At 32.8% G+C, this 22,388-nt stretch overlaps 1 protein-coding gene across 1 annotated transcript; it reads left to right on the top strand.

The window, feature by feature from the left end:
• The first annotated feature begins 2,182 nt into the window (after positions 1-2,182).
• On the top strand, positions 2,183-3,601 carry LOC108477445 (transcription factor MYB16-like). The gene is made up of 3 exons (XM_017779991.2): positions 2,183-2,488; positions 2,624-2,753; positions 2,846-3,601. Exons 1-3 carry the CDS (start codon positions 2,350-2,352, stop codon positions 3,510-3,512), a joined length of 936 nt encoding a protein of 311 aa, XP_017635480.1. The 5' UTR covers positions 2,183-2,349; the 3' UTR covers positions 3,513-3,601.
• The last annotated feature ends 18,787 nt before the right edge of the window (positions 3,602-22,388 follow it).

Here is a 22,388-nt window from a genome sequence, read left to right as displayed (position 1 = left end):
TTTTTACTATCATAAAAATATATAATTTAGTTCCGCCCCCCAAAAAATTTTTTTAACTTTGCCCTTGCCTCCCTAAGTCGTATTTTTGGGTTCGCCACTAGTCACTCAATCATAGATGGAGGTCTACGATAAGGACATATGGCAATGAACCTAGTGGAATGCATAAATTTCGTATTGAATGGGACACGTTATTTGTCGATAACATTGGGGTGAAAGATACATATTTCTGTTTATCATTCTTGAATCCAAAGCGGGCAAAAAATAGATTTATCCATGGGTTAAGACAGGAAAGCCCGCTTAAAAAATAAAAGAATTTGGATAAAAATATAAACTCGAAAAATAAACTTAGGAAAAAAAAAAAGTTAAATCTTGCACGGGAGATAATTACAACTTCGTGCCACCATTTTCACCTGCTCTTTTTGCCAAATTTTTTATCATTTCGTTCTTAAGACATTGCCACAAAATTGTTGATAAAACAAATAAGCAAGAAAATTAATTTGCATATCATTTATTACAGAAAATTATTGATTAGATTAATAACAAAATTGTTAAATTTTTATTTCTTTATTCAAATAAATCTCACACTTTTTAATAAATTCTAAACATTATAATAAGCTAAACCTTTAATTAATTTAAGTAAAGCTGAAAGAGTTTTTTTCTTATTAAATAATCTGCATCCGAACAACTGTAATTTTAATCAAAGATTACAAAACCCAATGATGAACCTAGATCACTATTCAAAACTTTAAGATTTTGGATCTGCAAAAAGCAATAATGAAAGCTACTGAATTGGATTTATGACCTAACTTCAATGTTGATTCTGAAAATTATAAGTAAAATGAATGAAAATCAGCATAAAACCATAATGAGAAGGGAAATTAATGGAAATGAAATGACCTATGCAACCTTTGAATTACTTGATTTGGCTTTCTGGAACTTGTAGACTTCACAACTTGACAATCTACATAATTTATACAATACCAATATTTTTAGTCAATTTACTGACTTAGGTCACTAAACTCATTTACCCATTTTATAATAATAACATAATAATTCTATCACATCTAAATAGAAACATGGGGCGTAATTAGAAGGGTTAGTAGTCGACTCAGTACTCCTAAAAAAATTTCTTTTAAATCTTTTATAATTTATAAAACCTTAAAATAGTAATATCAAAATTACATTTTGATCTCTCAAAATAATAAAAATTAATTTAATATTTTAAAAATTATAAAGAGATAGACTATTAAAATGGTGAAATTATATTTTACTATCGTAAAATATACAACATAATTCTAGTCTCCCTAAAAATAATTTTTGCCTTTGCTCTTACGTGGAAACAAAATAGTTAGAACATATGCCTGATTTTAAAAATAACATCCAATAAATAGTAAAACATATGGTTTGAAGCTGATAATGATACAAAAAGACCAAAGTATAAAAAGGTCAAAGTACCCTCATAATAATATAATTTATTTAAAATATGTAAGGTTATTTTAGCAATTTCATTGGTTAAGTACTCGTGACATCGACTTAATCACACACTTAAATAATAGTATAGATATACTGACAATGTGAGCAAAACAATTTGTGTAATAAAATTGAAATGTACAGACATATTTAAATAAAGCTTTGGTTGAAGTGGTATATATATATTGGTAGCATATGTTTAAATCTTAACATTTAGAACTTTTTTATTAGATTTTTGAATAAGGGAAAGACAAAAGTACCATTATAAAAGTATAAATTATTTAAAATATATAAAGTTATTTTAATAATTTTATTAGTTGAGTTGTTATCGAATTAACTCATGATACTAATTTAATCACACACTTAAATAATAGTATATGTGTACACTAAACTATATAATTTATACTTTTATAAACTTAAATATAAAATATAAAATATAAAATCAACCCGAAGGATTAAACTCCTAACTCAAATTATCTCCAAACTTAACTATTCATTCATTTTAAGATTATAAAAATAAAAAAGTAGTTTGTGCTATTTAAATAAAAATATAAAATTATTAAAACTATAAATACATTTATAATAAAGCTTTTTTTTTAAAGCATTGGAATGATAGTAATGAGAAGCATGTTTCACGTGGTCTTATCATACATCAAGTAGTTGGAGTAATTTATTTTTACTTTGATAAGTTTTCACTCTTTAGTTGATATTGGTATCCATATATTTACAATCACAGCCGTTCAATTTTAGTCATCACTATACTCTTTCACTATAAATCACATTGGCGTTTTGTTTTTCTCAATCAACCCCTTTTCTGAAAATAAGTAAGTTTAAAACAAAAAAATCAGTTGATTTTACCCTGAATTCATCCTGAGCAAAATGCGGCCACCGTCTCCGAACAGAAAGAAAGAGGTGAGATTGAAGAGAGGGCCATGGACAGCTGAAGAAGACAAATTACTGACGGCTTACATTCAAAAACATGGCTATGGCAGCTGGGGTTCCTTGCCTCACAAAGCTGGTCTGCGCTTATTATTTCCCATATTATTCATATATCATAATCAAATATCTTCCTTTCGAATATTTTTATATATTTAGTTAACAAATTTGAAAATTTTGCATTGGTTTTTTTGGTTTTTTATAAATGTAAGTATAGGACTTGAACGATGTGGAAAGAGCTGCCGACTGAGATGGATTAACTACTTAAGACCTGATATCAAAAGAGGAAAGTTTAGTTTAGAGGAAGAACAGACCATCATTCAACTCCATGCCTTTCTTGGAAACAGGTAGCTACACACTCACACTTCATTAATTTGTTCTACTGCTTATATTAGCAATGGTGAAATTTAGTTGATGCATGGATCATATTTTATTTTAGGTGGTCGGCAATAGCGGCACACTTGCCTAAGAGAACAGACAATGAGATCAAGAATCACTGGAACACACATCTAAAGAAAAGGCTAATCAAAATGGGTATTGATCCCATGACTCACAAGCCCTCAACCTCCCCATCACCCAAAAATGGTTCAAATTTAAGCCACATGGCCCAGTGGGAGAGTGCACGTCTACAGGCTGAAGCCAGGTTGGTCCGTGAGTCAAAACAGGTTGTCCCAAATCTTACCACCCGCCCCACTAGGAGGAGTCAACTCACCAGAAGCAGTCCCAGGTGCCTTGACGTACTCAAAGCCTGGCAAGGTGTAGTTGCCGGGATGTTTGTTTTCTCCACCCAGGATCCCAGGTCCCTAACAACCTCAACTCTTCGTTTCCCTTCAGCTGGATGGGGAGAAGCTGAGGAATGGCGGGGCCAGGGAATGAAGGGTTCCAGCGATGCTGATGATGCATGGTTTGAGGAGGACTCAGTCATACTACACAGTCTACCTATTGAAAATATAATGGAAGGTTTGTCGGATGCTTTTATTTTGAATTCATGGATGGGTGTCGACGAATCAACAGATGAAAACACTGTAAAGGAGAATGGTAATTGCTGGGATAGCGTACTCAACTTGTTGAGTTCTACACCATGTGGTTCGCCTGTGTTGGGATAATATCCGAGAGACAAAAGGGTCGTAAATTATGTTAAGATTTGATTCTTAAATATTATTAGCATCAATCAACCCGGTTTCTATGTTGATCAGAGTTCGACCTCACCTTATCTCTCATTGCCTAGTGCGAAGTTGGAAGTTGCTTCCTTGAGCATCATCTACATTTAACAACCCAGCAACTGAATTATTATCACGTTCCACTAAAACTTTGCAGTAACCGTGCTATCCGCAAGTCAAAAAAAATAGCTCAGAGTTCTGCCTATGTGATTGTATACGTCCCTGCATTTGATTATAGGCAGAGCCTACCAGCTATGAACCATAGCTATTTCCAATAATTCCTCCACTGCAGCTTCTTCCGTGTTTAATTTAACCCAATCTTCTAGAGGAATCTAACAATCTGCTTCAGTGCCCTACTGTGTGTATGAACTCCATTCATAAAGGCAACCAAATTACACCTTGACCATGCAATACATTGATTAATTATATCCTCAGTCCTAAAGTTTTCGTTATTAAAGAACATAAGATTTCTTTGCTTCCCATATCCTCTAACAAATCAAAGCAAACAGTGAGCTCCAAATCGCCCCATCGAATTGAGTTCTGTGCTCCAATTTGATAACCAACCCTTGAGTGGAAGATTGAAGTATCTGTTATGATCATGTTGATGCACTATATTGCTCCAAATTGAGGTGGCCGATCGGCAACCTCTTAAAGCGTACAAGCTTGTTTCTGTGCCACCATCGCAAATGAGATATAAAGGATAATTCCCGATGCCTTGTGTACACCTTTGAACATTCACTAAAAGCTTATCATGCAACACTAGGTAGAGAAAATGTCTTACTCGTTGTGGCCCTTTATGCTTCCGAATTAGAGTACATTGCTTCTCTACTTGCCCCTATCTTCCTTGTTTCAAATAGTTGCAGGCATTGTTACTAAAAAAAAGGAAAAAAATATATACTTGCAGGCATCAGAACAAAATAGACCATATCTTTGGACCATCTCCAAATGCCCCGATCGTATCTTTTGTACAAAATTGGTGGTCTAGTTCCTGCAATGTGCAATAGGATCATTCGAACCATTCTCAATAACCGAGGGAAGAATTGTAACCAGGCATCATTTATAAGGACTTTATCCAACTGTTTCTCTATGCGATTAGAACCCCATCTGTTCTTACGCAAGTAAGCGGGTATCCATTTAACTAGAGGTGGTAAAAGTACGGGCTCGGATTGGGTTTTTATTGGATTTAGATTTTTTGGGGCTTGGATCACCTTGGGTTAAGATTTCTTGGACTTTCATATTTTCGAATTTGAGTTTTCTCGGTCTCAAGATTTATTGGTTTCGGATTCAAATCAGTTCGAGTTGAACAGACTCGGACGGATTCAAAAAAATTTTAAATTTTCTAAGTTATAAATAATTTAATTTGAATGTAATAATTCATTTTACTTTTATATTTGGTAACACAATTCAAATTTGCCTTATAAAAACATAAATTATATATTTAATAAATATCATGGTAATCGGTACCATATTCCTTAATCAATACCAAGTAATCTAAGTTTCGATATGGTTAAGATTTCAATGTATTTTAACTATTCCAATACATTTCTATCAATACCAGCTTGTATCAAGGTGGGAAATAGCAGTGTTCAAGTATGACACTATTTAATCCTGATTGGATAAAAATTGAAAAAGCTTCGATTTGTAGACTGTTTAAAACAATTTCATTTTAACTTTTGTTAGAACAAAGAATTAGGACAAAATAAAAGTTTTATAAGGCAATTTTGTTCTAACTTCTGTTAAACTAGAGAATGTGACAAGAAACTTTGTAATAAGGTAAAAACAGTAGCAACGTAAGGAGATAAATGAACACACGATATTTGATAACGCAGTTTAGATTCACCAATCTTACTTTACGGAACCTCACTCAGAATTATTCCATAATTAGTTTGAATCAACTATTGGCTTAAACTACCTTTATAGTACAATCACTTTCCCCAAATTATCTCACAATGCAATCAATACAACTCTACAAGAAATACATAAAAGGACACCCCAAAATTGCAAGTGATCATTTGACAGTGTTTTAGTAAGCTTTAAACTGTTAGTTTTTATTGAAATTATTCTCTTAATTTTCTTGAGTATTTATTGCATAAAAGCCTTCATAAATAAGTCTTCCAATAGTTTCAAAATTCTCTCGAGGGATAACGATAAGAATTTTCAACATTTTAAACTTCCCCCTTCTCCTCTAAGTTAGTCGATTGAAAGATGATTTATAACATGTATTAGCACGAAATTACTTCCTCATTTGTTGCTCAACAAGTTTAAATCATAAAACATGTCATTAAAAAGTTAAACATGTCAACTCAAAAACTTTGATAACATCAAGACTATTGTTGTATCAACATGAAGTGGAACAAAAGAACCAGTCAAAATTCCGACAAAGTTCAACACCGATGGAGCAATCAAAGGGAAATTAAGTCTTTAAAAGGTGTTCTTTGAGACTCAAATGGTGGTTGGATTGTTGGTTCAATAGGAATTTAGGAATCTATACAATCATCAAGCTAAGTTGTGGGCCTGTTATGGTGTCAGAAAAGGGTTGCAAGAAAATTGTGTGCTCAGTGGTTCATATACTAAACGGAGAAAAGATGTCAGTTATATCTCTTTGGCTAGAAGTATTAATGAGTTAAAATGTAAGCAATGGTAGATTAAAATCAAACATGTCTACAACAGTCAATTACACGGTTAGTTGGCCTAACGATAGTTCCAATTAATCTGATTCTGCAAAACGTGGAATTGAGCATATTCTTGTATATATCGATTGGGTCTTAGCTCAATTGGCACTAATATTATTGTTAATGTAGGAGGATATAAGTTTAAGTACGCTGAAGTACATTATCCTTTTATTAAATGGTTAAGTAGGGACTTTGGATAATTCTAGAGATTGTATAAAAACAAAATTGAAAATCGTAATGTTACACTCATACAAAAAGAAATAAATTAAAAAATAATATATCTATTGTAGTGGGTCATTTTTGCCTGGGCCCAAATTACAAAAATTTAAACCAATAAAAAAAAGTTGTCCATTTACAACAGGAGGCCCAAATACCCAATCACAACCCAAATAAAAAAACTCACTCAATAACCCAAAATTAAACCTAACCCTAAAACCCAATATCCAAGACCACAACATTAAACATTTTCAGCAAAAAAAAGAAGAACGGTAGAAAACCTAGCCGCATGCCACGTCGGCACCCCCCTTTGCCGCACAGCCACTGCTAGCCTCTGTTACCACCTCCAACACGCAAAGCAGAGAAACAGTGATGAAATAGTAACATAAACAGTGAAATGAACAGTGTAATGTTGGTTATAAGAAAAGCCATTATCCATGTATTTAAAAAAAAAAGAGAATAAAAAAAAATAGATATCAAACCTTCAAAAGGTGATTTTTAGATTTTCTTTTTCAAGAATACAAATTGAATAAAAGCAGAGGCTTTTACCTTGATTTTCGTGGTTTATCCCTCTAGTCCGAAAGATCGACGGACCTTTGGGGATCCGATATATGGTCTCGACAGAAGTGGGTAGAAAACTGAAAGGTTTTGTAGTCTTTCATTGAATTTTAAGGGTTTTTTAGACCGTTTTAACCCTAAATTCGGGTTCTACTAAGAAAAAATAGAAAAGATGGGTCTCAGGCGATTTTACGCCACCATAGGCAATGGCGCCGTCATTGGTGGCCGGCGGCATTCTGACGATCCGGCGTCAAAACCCTAGGCCGGCCTTGGGGATTGAGAAAGAATATGAGAGAGTTTTTGAAGTTTTTTTTAGGGGTTGGGTATAAAATGATTTTTTTGGTAAAAAAAATTGGCTTATATAGACACCCAAAATGACGTCGTTTTAGGGTTGGATTCAATAGCTCGAAAACGATGTCGTTTTGACTCAACCCGAACCGGACCGACCTGACCCACTCGTATAGGATCCACGTGTTTTTGAATGAATGGGTTATTTACCCTTTCAGTCATTCCGCTTTTCAGATGGTTTACAATGAGGCTCAAATCTCTTTCTTTTAATTTTTATAGATTTGGCCACTAAATTTAGCGCGTATTTCAATTTAGTCCCTAGCTCGCTGATTTCCTGGAGAAGGGACGCATGTCCAGAAGATTGGGTTAATTGCTCAGTTGGTCCTCGCCTATTTTCGCGCATTACATTTTAGCCCTTTTGTTATTTATTTTATTTAATTTATCCTTATAATTTTGTTTAAGTTACAATTAACCCCTTTTATTTTAATTCTTTTATTTATTCATATAATTGTTTATTTATTTATCAATCCTTTTATTTTATTCATTCATTTATTCATTTACTTATCTATTTATATATTGTTCATTTATTTATTTTATTTTAATCCTTGTATTCACTTAGCTATTATTCTTTCATTTGTTTTATTATTATTATTATTATTATTATTATTATTATTATTATTATTATTATTATTATTATCCATGCCTTCATTATTATTACTATTTTATTATTATCTATTCATTTATTTGTTTACTACCCTTTTTTATACTTTAAAATTAGATTATTTATGTTTTTACTGAACATATATATATTATTATTATTATTATTATTATTATTATTATTATTATTATTATTATTTTATCTGTTATTATTTATTTATATATGTTTTATTATAAATTGTACCTTTAATTTCATTTATATTTTACTTTGATTCTTTACTTTCAATATTTTTATAAACTATTTTCTTTATATTTATTTATGTCTTTATTATATTTAAAATTGATATTGTCATTTCATGTGCATATTTTATCATTAGTATTATTATTGTTATCATTGTCATTATTTATTTTATTTTTATTTGCTAATATTGGTATTAAAACGATATGTATTACGAATTGTTTATTAGTACATTTATATTGTTGTCATTCATTAACGTAACATTTGATTCATATATCATTTTAATATTACGTTAATTCTTGCCCAAATATGCGAGAAATAAATTTTAAAAATAGGCAATGTTTCGTATTTGAAAATTCGAGAAGTCGTTCCTTAACGTACTGGGTTTCGACTTTTCCTCGTTTAACCTAAATAGTAGAATATCCTTTTAGAATTAAAATGCATGAGTTTTGAAAATCAAAAGACAAGCTTATTCTCGAGGGTAAAATGTCGTGTCCTAACGTACTGGATTTGACATTTTATTACTTTGGGACAAGAAGGTCTTTAGCATCTGCTTCGATTTATCCAAACATTTTTTGTAAAATTAACATTAATAAAAAAGGAGGATCATATTTTTATATTCTTTAGGGATTGTCAAGTTTCGACATTAAGACATTAATTAATCAATTAGGTACCAATTTTGGGTGTTACGAGGGTGCTAATCCTTCCTCGTACGTAACCGAATCCCGAACCTATTTTCTTGAATTTCGTAGACCAAACTCATTGTTTTAGTAAAACAAAACATTTTATTAAAAAAAATCAAATTACAATGTGATCCAATCACACCTAAACAAAAAAAGGATAGGTAGTGACTCCCCATTTTCATTCTCAAAATAAAAGTCGACGACCTTGTTTTTTCAAAAAAATGGTTTTGACAGCTTGGCGACTCCACTGAGGACTTGAAAAAAGAGAGTCAAGCCAAAAGTTGATTACTTTTTATCTTTTTGTTGAAAATTGATAATTTGATTTAAATCTATGATCCTTTTTGTTGTTTTTTGGTACATTTCTGTATATTGTATTGCATGACCGCTCGGTTATACCTTTTAAGTGGGAGTGAAAAACTACTCTTTCATGAGGTTTTCACCTCCGCATGGGATAGTGGATCGCTTTCGGGATACATCTGTACATATGTCTTCGTGAGATTTTCATCTCCGTGCAGCCATAGGGAAATGTATTCCCCTGAACTCAACTCGGTCCATATGAGCCTATAATGGGTGAGGATTGATGAATCTGCCAGTTCGGGTACCTTTACTTTAGAACCAAGCTGTATATAATGAACCCTAAGAGCCTATCCTAGGTAGAACCATACCGAACCTCTAGTGGTCACCTGAATAGGCGTTTTATTTATTATTTCTTGCATTCTTTAGCTTTGTAAATTGTACTGACTTGTTTTGTTTTGCTTTGACTATGATTGCATTGCATTTTCATCATAAAAAAATGTGTTGATTCACGTTTGATTACTAAATAAAGAGCTTGCCATGGAAAACGAATTTCTTGATAAAGTGGAAGATAGTGAGACTGTTCGAATACGATTCAAGAAAATGAAACTAGAGAAATGTGATAGTCTGATGGAGAGGTATGTATCAGAATTGTGGAACTTCACCCGTATTGACGTGACCCGGTACAATCACCAAGAATTGAAAGAGATATGGGTCCAATGGAATGATGAAATCAAGCAATTATTTGGCTGTAATTATGGTAAGTTGCCCTATCTATTCGACATAAAAGTGGACAAGTATTTGTTTTGAGCACTGACTCAATTTTAGAATCCAGCCTACATTTGCTTCACTTTTGGAAAAGTGGATTTGGTATCTACGATGGAAAAGTGTACCATTTTATTTTGATGCCCGAGGATTGAAGTTAACAAAGCCTACTCTAGAGCTGCCAATATCCCAATTTTCCTAAAGGAACTAATGAGCATCACGGAGATGAGTGAGAAATGGGTCGTGGCCAGGATCAAGCAAAAAGGAGAAAGCGAATATATCCCTTGAGAAAGTTTGTGAGACCTGATTTTGGTGTATCCGGACGCAAAGAAAAGGTCGATATCTTTGCCTTAAGTATCTACGGGATAGTAATCTTTCCTAAAACACTGAAGCACGTAGATAAAGCAGTTTCAGGCTTATTTGACAGGCTTGATAAAAGGGTCACACTTGTCTCGGCAATCTTGGCCGGAACTTTCAGATCTTTGAATGCACACCGGAGAAGAGGTGAAGGTAGGTTCATCGGGTGAGCACAACTACTGTTAGCATGGTTCCATAGCCACTTTTGGAGGGTAGAGAAAGTTTCTTATCAAGTATTCTCTAAGAACTACTCTCTATTGGAAGAATTAGTGGCTCAAATACAAGAGGTGGCCAATCATTTGCAAATCCTAGCGGTTCAGCCTGACATGCTAAGTTTGAAGTGAATCAGATTCGGATCGAGGTTAGGAGTTAGCTTGGCTCCTTAGGGAGGTTAAGGCTTTAAGGACTAGAGCAAAGCCGTATACATAATCTATTTTATGTAAAGAAATTTGTTTTCTAGTAAAGTTGTTCTAACAGAATTGAATCAGAGTCAATGCCTCTTTTTGCATTCATTACATTGCATCTGTATTACATTGCATCATATGCATTACATTTCAAAGAAAAAAAAGAGAGACCCTAATTAATTAAAAGAGTTGAATTTTTTGAAGATGTCAAAGACACGACAGGAATGTTAGGAGATCTAAACATTAACGCCAAGTCCGAATAAGGATCTGGGAAGAAGACTTATCGAGCATTTGTCATTACATACCTAGGAGTGTTTTGAACAATAGGACTGTGAAAGAGATCTCTATATTTTTAGAGCTAATTCGGAGTAATGTCCAAAACATGCTTATTGCTCTAAGCCTAGGAGTAATGAGAATCCTTTTGTGAAATAAGGTTTATGTTCAACATCTTTATTTCAATAAAATGCATCTTTGTTTCTCACTTCGAGCAAATATTCTTTTATTGTTTCCATTTCATTCATAATCATACTATACAGATAAATATTCTTAGATCCTTTAGATATTCCTTCGTGCCTACAACAGGTCTCAAGACATCAACGATATGAGCGATGCTGCTATTGACTCGGAATCTCCTTTTCAGCGAGATATGTGTCTAGAGGGATTTCAGGACTTTGAAAATGACAGAGATTGTAACTTATCTCCTGATTCGTTAATGATGGTAGAACAAGATGAAAAACAGATCTTACTTTATAAAGAGCCAGTGGACATTATGAGCCTAAAGGTGAAGATCGGAGCCTGTATCACCACAAAAACAAAGCAAGACGTTATTAAGTTATTCTAAGAATTCAAAAATGTTTTCGTATGATCGTATCAAGATATGTCTGAGCTACTAAGGCGTGTGGACACTGTTGAGACTAAGAAAATTTTGGAAAAGGTCCATAGAGATGTCTGAGGAACACATGCTAATGGTTTTACAATGGCCAAGCAAATCATTAGATTTGGGTACTGTTGGTCCACCATGGAAGGGGATTACATCAGTTATACCAAGAAATGCCATAAGTGCAAAATTTATGGAGATAAGATTATGTGCCTCCTTCATCTCTTCATGTTATGACTTCTTTATAGACTTTCTCTATGTGGGCCATGGACGTTAGTGGGTCGATCTCGCCAAAAGCTTCTAAAGGGCATCGATTCATCTTTGTAGTTGTCGATTACTTCATTAAATGGGTAGAAGCTACTTCATATGCCAATGTCACAAAGTCGACAGTTAGCAGGTTCCTAAAAAAAGAAGAAGAAGAAGTCATAGGTCGGTATGGAATGCCAAAAAGGATCATATATGACAATGTACTAAATTTAAGTTTGTAGTCTATTCAAGATCAAAGACCATATCTGTAACACCCTGTACCCGAGACCGTTGCCGGAGTCGAACACGAGGTGCTAACAGACTTAATTCATTTATTTTCACAGACCATTTAAAAAATTTCCAGACAAGCTGGCTAACTGCGTCACTGTCACCTTAAAAATCATATCTTGAGTTCCAAAACTCAAAAACCAGTTTCGTAAATTTTACCTGAAACTAGACTCATATATCCGTCTATAAATTTTTTTCTAGAATTTTTGGTCAAGCCAATTAGTACAGTTTATTAGTTAAAGTCTCCCCTGTTTCAGGGTTCGACTACTCTGACCTTCATGCATTACGACTTAGATATCTCCTTGTACAGGGCTTCAATACTTATGCCGTTTGTTTCTAAAGAAACTAGACTCGAAAAGGAATCTGTACATATAGGGAATGACTTCTAATTATCTCTGGTTAATTTATAGTGAATTTCCAAAGTCGGAACAGGGGATCCAGAAATCGCTCTGGCCCTATTTCACGAAAACTTAAGCATCTCATAAAATACGGCTCATATGATCGTTTCGTTACTTTCATATGAAAATAGATTCATCAAGGTTAGATTAAATAATTTATTCACTATTTAATTACATTCCTACTATTTTTAGTGATTTTTCAAATCCACACCACTGCTGCTGTCAGCATCTGTTTTTAAGGTAAACTTTACCTATTTCATGGTTTTCCATGAATCAACTAGAATTTGTCATACAAAGCACCAAAATGATCATGATTAACCATTCCAATGGCTAATCGTTACCAAACATTTCCATACCTCTCAATGAACAACATACAAAATGATTATAATGCTATGCTCAAAGTATATATAAGCCATTTTCGCATGGCTATCCAAATTTATACAAAACCAAAGGGTACATGACCAACAACAACAAGGGTAGTCCTATACATGCCATTTTCAGAGTTCAACCAAAAGTGTACCAAAAGGGATTTGATAGTGTGGACGACTTCGACTCCGACAATCCCGAGTCCGATAGCTGACGAACCAAAATCTATAAAACAGAGATTCAAAGAACGGAGTAAGCATTTAATGCTTAGTAAGTTTTGAGCAATGAAATTAGGCACAACTGAAGTATAGCATTCTTATAACTAAACGGATAATTTCATATACACATATTCTCAAAAATCAGTCCTACTTCACATTTCCAACCCTCATATTCACACATAAGGGATCAACTTAACCAAAGGCCGGAAGCTCATTAATTGGTGGCGAATAATATTTAAAAGGAATCAACTACTCCAATGCATATCTGAAACGTACCTCATCGTTGGGATTTTACGCGTATTAATTGAAATTATTACAGCAAGATCGCTCATTCCCAAACCAAGTACCTTGAATTTAGCGGATATAGTATTTGTTCAAATGCCTTGGGACTTAGCCCGTTATAGTAACTTCGCACAAATGCCTTGGGACTTAGCCGGATATAGTAACTCGCACAAATGCCTTGACACTTAGCCCGGTTATAGTAACTTCGCACAAATGCCTTTGGGACTTAGCCGGATATAGTAACTCGCACAAATGCCTTGGCTTAGCCCGAATTAGTCACTAGCACAAATGCCTTCGGGACTTAGCCGGTTATCATCCGAATATCCATGCACATATCAATAAATCATGACACATCTATATTTCATTTTCATAACTAGAATTCAAACACAAGTCACTTATCAAGCATTATCATTTTCGGCTCAATAGTTACATACAAAGAGCATGATTTTGATTTACTTAAAACATGAACTAATCGAATCATAATCTAAGATCCATTACTCAAAAACTTACCTCGAATGTTGTCGAACGATTTCGGCGGCTATTCGATCACTTTTTCCTTTCCCTTATCCAACTTTGGTCCTCTAAGCTCTTGAGCTAATTCAAACAAATTTAACTTATTAAAGTCTCATTATGCTAGCTTATGGCCGAATATGACAAGGAGTTTGATAGGTCATATGGCCACCTTTAGCTCAAATACAAAATGGTCATACGCATTTTTAATCACATTGAGCAATTTAATACAATTAATCTAACATTTCCTCATGTGCACCTTTATGACCGAATACACACATCATTAATCTAATATCAATTAACTAAGCACTTTAACAAATTCTCCTTGAGCTGATTATCTAAGTCAAGATAGATTCATCATTATGCTCGCCTATAACCGAATACATGCAACACCAATCTATCTCATGTGGCCGAATATGCATGTCTATGTTGAGGCCAATTATATACTTAATACTTCCTACAAATATGGTTACTTGTATTGACTACATACCATTTTGTTTCAAGTTCAAAACTCGGCTAATACACATATATACACTAGTAATCAAATACTAACATTTGCACTTCACCTTACTACCATTTTTCATCCAAATAACATGAACAACAACCATATTTCTCTTCTACTTCCTAACATGGCCCAATGCATCAAGACACCATACCATTTCAATTTTGGTCATGGGTTAAACAAAGAACTTAATGTCTAACTCAAAAATGCTAAAAAGAAAATCCAAGAGTCATCAATCCACCATCACATGTATCATTACAAAGCTTCACATTTAGCATGCAAATGACATCAACACAAATCCACCTTGGCCGAAACTTAACTCATCTTCATGCCTCATCACCACAACATCAAACACCAACCAAGAAGACAATACCCATGGCCGAATATCATCTCCATCACATAGCAAAGATTTAAACCATGGGCTAGGTAGAACTCAAGCTAACAACTAAAAACATGCATGAATCTCATGGAACAACATCAAACATACCTCCTCCTAAACACTAACCAACCGAACATGAAGCAAGAAAATCCTCTTCTTCTTCCTTCCTCAAGTCACGGCAATGGAGGAGTAGCCTAGCTCATTTTTTTTTTCTTTTTCTCTTTCTCCTCCTACTAACCACTATTATTTTATTACCCATGCTCCTTATTTTATCATTCCTCCCATAAAATACTAACATAAGATGTTTATGACATGTTTTACCCATCACATTTTGTCCACCCTCATTGTCATGGCCGGCCACTACCAATTAAGTGGGGAAATTGACATGCAAGTCCACCCTTTTTATTACATGCACTAATAGATCCTTATAGATTAACCTATCACATTTCAAAAGTGTCACACATAAGTCCTATTAATTAAATTCACATGCAATTAACTAAATCGAAGCTTAAAACTTTCACACATTCATATTCACATATTTTAGACAATAATTATCATATTCAAATAATTTGGTGACTCGGTTTAGCGGTCCTGAAACCGCTTTCCGACTAGGGTCACTTTAGGGCTGTCACAATATCGCCCCAAGATAAATGGTGCAGTGGAGGCAACCAAAAAAAAACAAAAAATAATATAAAAGAGATTGTGAGGAAAATGATTGAAATTTGTAAAGATTGGCATGAGAAGTTACCATTTACCCTCTATGCATATTGAATACCTGCTAGGACATTCGCCGGGGCAACACCTTTCTCATTGGTTTATGTAATGGAAGCGATTTTACTCATTGAAGTTAAGATTCATTCTTTCTGAGTTTTGGTTAAGCTAAAGTTGGATAAAACAGAATGAATCCAATTTCGATATGATCAAGTGAACCTAATTGAAGAAAAGAGGTTGAAAGCTATCCGTAATGGTCAAATGTACCAAAAATGAGTGATGCGAGCTTCTCTCCCCCTTAAAAAAAAGGCTTGCCCTAAAGTATTCCATGAGGGGACTTGGTATTAAAGAAGATCATTCTCATACAAAAGGACTTCAGAGAAAAATAGATGCCAAACTGGAAAGGACCTTATGTGGTAAAGAAGGACCGAGATGGATGGCAAGGACTTGCCCAATTCGGTGAATTCAGATTCAGTCAAGAAATACTTCACTAAAAAAGAAAGAAAGAAAGAAAGAAAAGCAAAAAAGAAAAACAAAAAAAAAAGAAAAAAGAGAGGCCAGGGCGAAAACCCACAAAAAACGCCTTAAGACCAAAAGGGTTTTGAATTGAAAACCCGTAAAAGGGTAATTCAAATTTTGATAAAAAATGGGGCATGCGGTAGTCTCGCTTTCTCTGAATTAACAAGAAGGAGAGATGTTACGTCTTGGGGTATCAACAAAGTACTCTAGATTTCCTAGACACATATTGAGCTAAAAAAAAGGTCCTCAAGAAGTTTGTGCGGAGAAGCTCATGCTGCGATATCTGGGGAACCTATTTTCCTTTTATTTATTTCAAAAATGTTTGCTTTCTTTGATTAATCCATTTTTTACAGATTTTGTTCTTGATAAATTTCAGTTTTGTCTATCATTATGATTTTCTTCAAGCATTTTGTATTGAAATAACGATTAATGGATTAATAATACTTTCACAAAATGAGTTCTACATATTACTCCAGAAGCTTATAAATAATACAAGAACCTGAAACACGACTATTATTTAAAACTCACTAAACCTAAGGGTTGGAAATATTTGAGAAAGAAGAATTTAAATTATGGCTATTTCTTTAGATTTTCTATTAAAGATATCAGCTGAACATGAAGATAAGTTATTGCGTCAGTGATAGAACCTTGATGAACAATGAACAATGACAACCCAAACATTAAGAAAGGATCATTTTCATGACATTTTGTATTCATGCAAATAGCATTCATACACATCTAGTTAGAAGCATTTGATTCATTCTGATCATGACATCCTAATCATTTGGCATAAACATAGGCCTATGAAATCGATTCTACAGGTCATGTCCGCTAGAGGACAGTGTAGCAAGATCGGTGAATCCACAAATCTTATCTTCCTGAAGTAGCAGTGGAACAGATTGAAGTTAAAGTCTTATCTCCTTGAAGTTGCAGTGGAGCAGACTGAAGATAGCAAATCTCATTTCTCTGAAGTTACAGTAGAGCAGACTGAAGATAGCAAATCTCATTTCCCTGAAGTTGCAGTGGAATAGATTGAAGCTGTAAATAAACAAATCTTATCTCTTTGAAGTTGCAGTAGAGCAGATCATAGCAAACTTTATCTCCCTGAAGTAGCAGTGGAACAGATTGAAGCTATAAATAAACAAATCTTATCTCTCTGAAGTTGCAATAGAGCAAATCATAGCAAACCTTATCTCCCTGAAGTAGTAGTGAGCAGGTTGAAGTTAAAGTCTTATCTCTCTAAAGTTGCAGTGGAGTAGGCTAAAGATAGCGAATCTTATTTCTCTAAAGTTGCAGTGGAACAGATTAAAGCTATAAGTTACAGATCTTATTTCTCTGAAGTTGCAGTCGAGCAGATCATAGCAATCCTTATCTCCCTTAAGTAGTAGTGAGCAGGTTGAAGTTAAAATCTTATCTCCCTGAAGTTACAGTGGAACAAACTGAAGATAGCGAACTTATTTCCCTGAAGTTGCAGTGGAACAGATTGAAGCTATAAATTACAGATCTTATCTCTCTGAAGTAGCAATGGAGCAGGTTAAAGTTAAAGTCTTATCTCCCTGAAGTTGCAGTGGAGCAGGCTGAAGATAGCAAATCTCATTTCCTTAAAGTTGTAGTAGGGTAGATTGAAGCTAAAGGTTGCGAGTCTTATCTTCCTGAAGTTGCAGTGGAGTAGATTAAAACCACAAACCTTATCTCCCTAAAGTTGCAGTGGAGCAGGTTAAAGTTACAAATCTCATCTCCCTGAAGTTGTAGTGGAGCAGATTGTAGATGCGAGGCTAGTCTCCCTGAAGTTATACTGGAGTAGATCTAAGCACTAACTCCTATACCCCTGAAGATGCAGTGGGATGGAATGAGGCTACTTAAAGAAAAGAAGCACCAAAGAAATCAAGATTCAGCAAGACCAGGAAAACTAGCCCTTTTTAAAGTCTTTGCTCCATTCTCGTTACCCGACAATGAGCAAAGAGGGGCAGCTGTAGTGGACCATTTTTGCTCGGGCCCAAACTACAAAAATTTAAACTAATTAAAAAAAAGTTGTCCATTTACAACAGCAAGCCCAAATACAAAACTCACTCAATAACCCAAAATTAAACCTAACCCTAAAATCCAATACCCAAGCCCACAACATTAAACATTTTCAGCTAAAAAAAGAAGGGTAGAAAACCCTAGCCGCATGCCACGTCGGCACCCGCTCTGCCGCACACGCCACCGTCAGCATCTGCCACCACCTGCAACGCAAAGTAGAGAAATAGTGATGAAACAGTAACATAAACAGTGAAATGAACAGCATAATGTTGGCTATAAAAAAAACTATTATCCATGTATTTTAAAAAAAATGGAGAATAAAAAAAAACAGATATCAAACCTTCAAAAGGTGATTTTTAGATTTTCTTTTTCAAGAATACAAATCGAATAAAAGCAGAGCCTTTTACCTTGATTTTCGTGGTTTATCCCTCTAGTTCTGAAGATCGACAGACCCTTGGGGATCCGATATATTGATTCGACGAAAGTGGGTAGAAAACCGAAAGGTTTTATAGTCTTTTCTTGAATTTTGAGGGCTTTTTAGACCGTTTTAACCCTAAATTCGGGTTCTACTCAAAAAAAGGAGAAAAAAGGGTCTCGGGCAATTTTTCAGCCACCATAAAGCGTGGGCTGTTTGGTGGTGGCGGCAATTCTGACAGATCGGTAGCGGAACCCTAGATCGGCCTTGGGGATTGAGAGACAATATGTGAGAGTTTTTGTAGTTTTTTTTTAGGTTGGGTATAAAATGATTTTTTTTTTTGGTAAAAAAATTGGCTTATATAGACACCCAAAACGATGTCGTTTTAGGGCTGGCTTCAATAGCCCCAAAATGACTTCGTTTTGACTCAACCCGAACCGGACCGACTCGACCCGCCTGCATAGGATCCACGTGTTTTTTAATGAATGGGTTATTTACCCTTTCAGTCATTCAACTTTTCATATGGTTTACAATGAGGCCGGAATCCCTTTCTTTTAATTTTTATAAATTTGGCCACTAAATTTATCGCACATTTCGATTTAGTCCCTGGCTTGCTGATCTCCTGAAAAAGAGACGTGTGCCCAGAAGATTAGGTTAATTGCTCAATTGCTCCTCGCCTGTTTTCGCACATTACATTTTGGCCCTTCTGTTATTTATTTTATTTAATTTATCTTTATAATTTTGTTTAAGTTACAATTAACCCTCTTATTTTAATTCTTTTATTTATTCATTTACTTGTTTATTTATTTATCAATCGTTTTATTTTATTCATTCGTATGATTCATTTACTTATCTATTTATGTATTGTTCTTTTTATTTTATTTTATTTTAATCCTTGTATTCACTTAGCTATTATTCTTTCATTTGTTTATTTATTTATTTATCTATTATTATTATTTATTATTCATGCCTTCATTATTATTACTATTTTATTATTATCTATTTATTTATTTGTTTATTACCCTTTTTTTATACTTTAAAAATTAGATTATTTATGTTTTTACCTGAACATATATTATTATTATATTATTATCTGTTATTATTTATTTTATATGTTTTATTACAAACTATTTTCTTTATATTTATTTATGTCTTTATTTTATTTCTTTGTCTTTATTATATTTAAAATTGATATTGTCATTTCATGTGCATATTTTATCATTAGTATTATTATTGTTATCATTGTCATTATTTATTTTTATTATTTATTTTATTTTTATTTGTTAATATTTGTATTAAAATGATATGTATTACTTAATTGTTTATTAGTACATTTATATTGTTTTCATTCATTAATGTAACATTTAATTCATATATCATTTTAATATTACGTTAATTCTTGCCCAAATACGTGAGAAATAAATTTTAATAATAGGCAATGTTTCGTATTTGGAAATTCGAGAAGTCGTGCCCTATCGTACTGTGTTTCGATTTTTCCTCGTTTAACCTAAATAGTGGAATATCTTTTTAGAATTAAAATGCATGAGTTTTGAAAATCACAAGACAAGCTTATTCTCGAAGGTAAAATGTCGTGTCTTAACGTACTGGATGTGACATTTTATTACTTCGGGACAAGAAGGTATTTAGCATCCACTTCGATTTATCCAAATATTTTTTTGTAAAATTAACATTAATAAAAAAGGAGGATCGTATTTTTATAAAAAAGGAGGATCGTATTTTTATATTCTTTGCGTATTTTTAACTTTCGACATTAAGACATTAATTAATCAATTAGGTACCAATATTAGGCGTTACGAGGGTGCTAATCCTTCCTCGTACGTAACCGACTCCAAAACCTGTTTTCTCGAATTTCATGGACCAAACTCTCTGTTTTAGGAAAACAAAACATTTTATTAAAACAATCAAATTACGAGGTGAACCGATCACACCTAAACAAAAAAGGATTGGTAGCGACTTTCCATTTTCATTTTCAAAATAAAAGTCGACGACCCTGTTTTTTCAAAAAAATAGTTTCGACATCTATGAGAGAGATTCTCTTATCATCATCTTAACTATATAAAATTTAAAAAAATTCCTTCAAAAATATTAAATAAATTGGTAGGTTAAAGTCTGATTTTGTTGTGTTTTCTTTTTACTTTCTCATTTATGTTGTTTTAATTAATGATTACTCTAATTTTAATGAATTTAACTATTGTACATTTTATTAAAACGGATTTAGGTAATACTCATTTTTTTTTTGAGCAATTAGGTAACAACATTAATGTCGTTCATTTTATTTATGACATGAAAGTTTAATGATTATAACTAAATTTGTTTATGGGCTAGATTATCTGCTCAGACTTAAAGACCTATCCAAAATTTAAGAAGGTTTGGATAAAAATATTAAGCCCAAAAATGGGTCTAGGCAAAAAATTAAGTTCATTTAAAATATAGGTCAGGCTCGGGTTTGAACATTCAAGGTTCAAGCTCGGCTCAACCCGGCCCATTTTAAGTTTAAAATACTTTATAATATATTATTTTTATATATATTATCCAATTTAGAACAAATTAAAAATTAAACTTATACTAAATATATAATACCACTCTAATGTAAATATTAAAATAATATTAAGACGACTATATAAAAATTTTAATAAATAAAAATGTATAAAATTATTAAATATTAAAATAAAATAAAATAAAAAATATTTTAAAAAAATTCAAAAGTAATATGGATGGGTTTAAAATGGACTTGGGTTAGTATTTTGTAAATATGAGCGGATTTAAACAAAATTTTAGGCCCATATTTCATGCCAGACTTGAACAAATATAAAATATATTAATATCATGCTTAGATCTGGTCCAAACTTAATCCGAATCGGCCCATGAACACCTAAAATTATAACATAGGAATTTTAATGTACTTAACAACATTTTTCGGAGCAATTAGGTAACAACATTAATGTGGTTAATGTTATTTATGGCATGATAGTTTCATGGTTCTCCAACATGTCGGAAATGGATTAACTCTCTATTTTATTTTTTTTACTATTTTGAAACATGTGAATCTAGAAATAGTCTATATCTTTTAATTAAATATAATTAATTATGTTTTAATTGTAATTAGGGAAATAGTTTTAGTAATTTTAATCATAAGGCAGAAGTTTTTCACTTTTGTGTACTTGATTGGTAGTGGGTAAAAAGAGAGGTAGTGTATTTTATCATCAATAAAATAAAGCCGTACATCTAAGCGAAGAGTAGAAAATCATTATTAATTGTCTTTCAAATTGAATTAATGAAAGTACAAAATTAGAAATCATTTCAAAAAATGAGATTGTGATGATCAAATAATGAGATCTATTTTATTTTTTGCACGTTTGATAATTGGAGGTGGTAGCAGAAACAACTCATTTATGCACACGATCCACTTTGAATATATATATCAATTTTATCCTTTTATTTTATAAAAACTAAAAACTTCAAGTTATTTACTTTAATTTATTACAATTTGGTCTTTATACTCATGAAAATTAAGAAGTTAAGTCTCTTAAATAATGGCATAAACTTAATATTTACTCATTTTGATCATTATTCTTTTTTATTTTTGAGTAATTTTGATTTTTACTTTTAAATTTTAATCAAATTACTTGCTTTTGGATGAAGAGTTGTCTAGAATGTTAAAATTTTAATGACATTGATATGGTCACTCGAATCACATTCCACGTATAATTCATAAAATTAAAAATAATTAATACAAAATATATATATTTTAAAACAAATTTCAAAATATTCATAAAAAGTTTTAGGAAATTTATCAATGTTAGCGATGAAGTATATGCAAAATGCTACATGAGATATCATGTTAATGTCATTAAAATTTTAACAATTCAATCAATTTTTTATCCAAAAGCAAGTATTTTGACTAAATTTTAAAGATGGAGTGTCAAAATGATCCAA

This window comes from Gossypium arboreum, chromosome 12 (genome assembly GCF_025698485.1).
Source record: "Gossypium arboreum isolate Shixiya-1 chromosome 12, ASM2569848v2, whole genome shotgun sequence".
In the NCBI taxonomy this organism is placed as follows: domain Eukaryota; kingdom Viridiplantae; phylum Streptophyta; class Magnoliopsida; order Malvales; family Malvaceae; genus Gossypium; species Gossypium arboreum.
This window is presented reverse-complemented; position numbering and strand designations above follow the sequence as displayed.

Bases quoted from the DNA above. Each gene is read 5' to 3' on its own strand.
- LOC108477445 (XM_017779991.2), top strand. From the start codon at position 2,350: ATGCGGCCACCGTCTCCGAACAGAAAGAAAGAGGTGAGATTGAAGAGA. The intron at 2,489-2,623 runs GTCTGCGCTTAT...ATGTAAGTATAG, and splicing joins TTCCTTGCCTCACAAAGCTG to GACTTGAACGATGTGGAAAG. The intron at 2,754-2,845 runs GTAGCTACACAC...ATTTTATTTTAG, and splicing joins CATGCCTTTCTTGGAAACAG to GTGGTCGGCAATAGCGGCAC.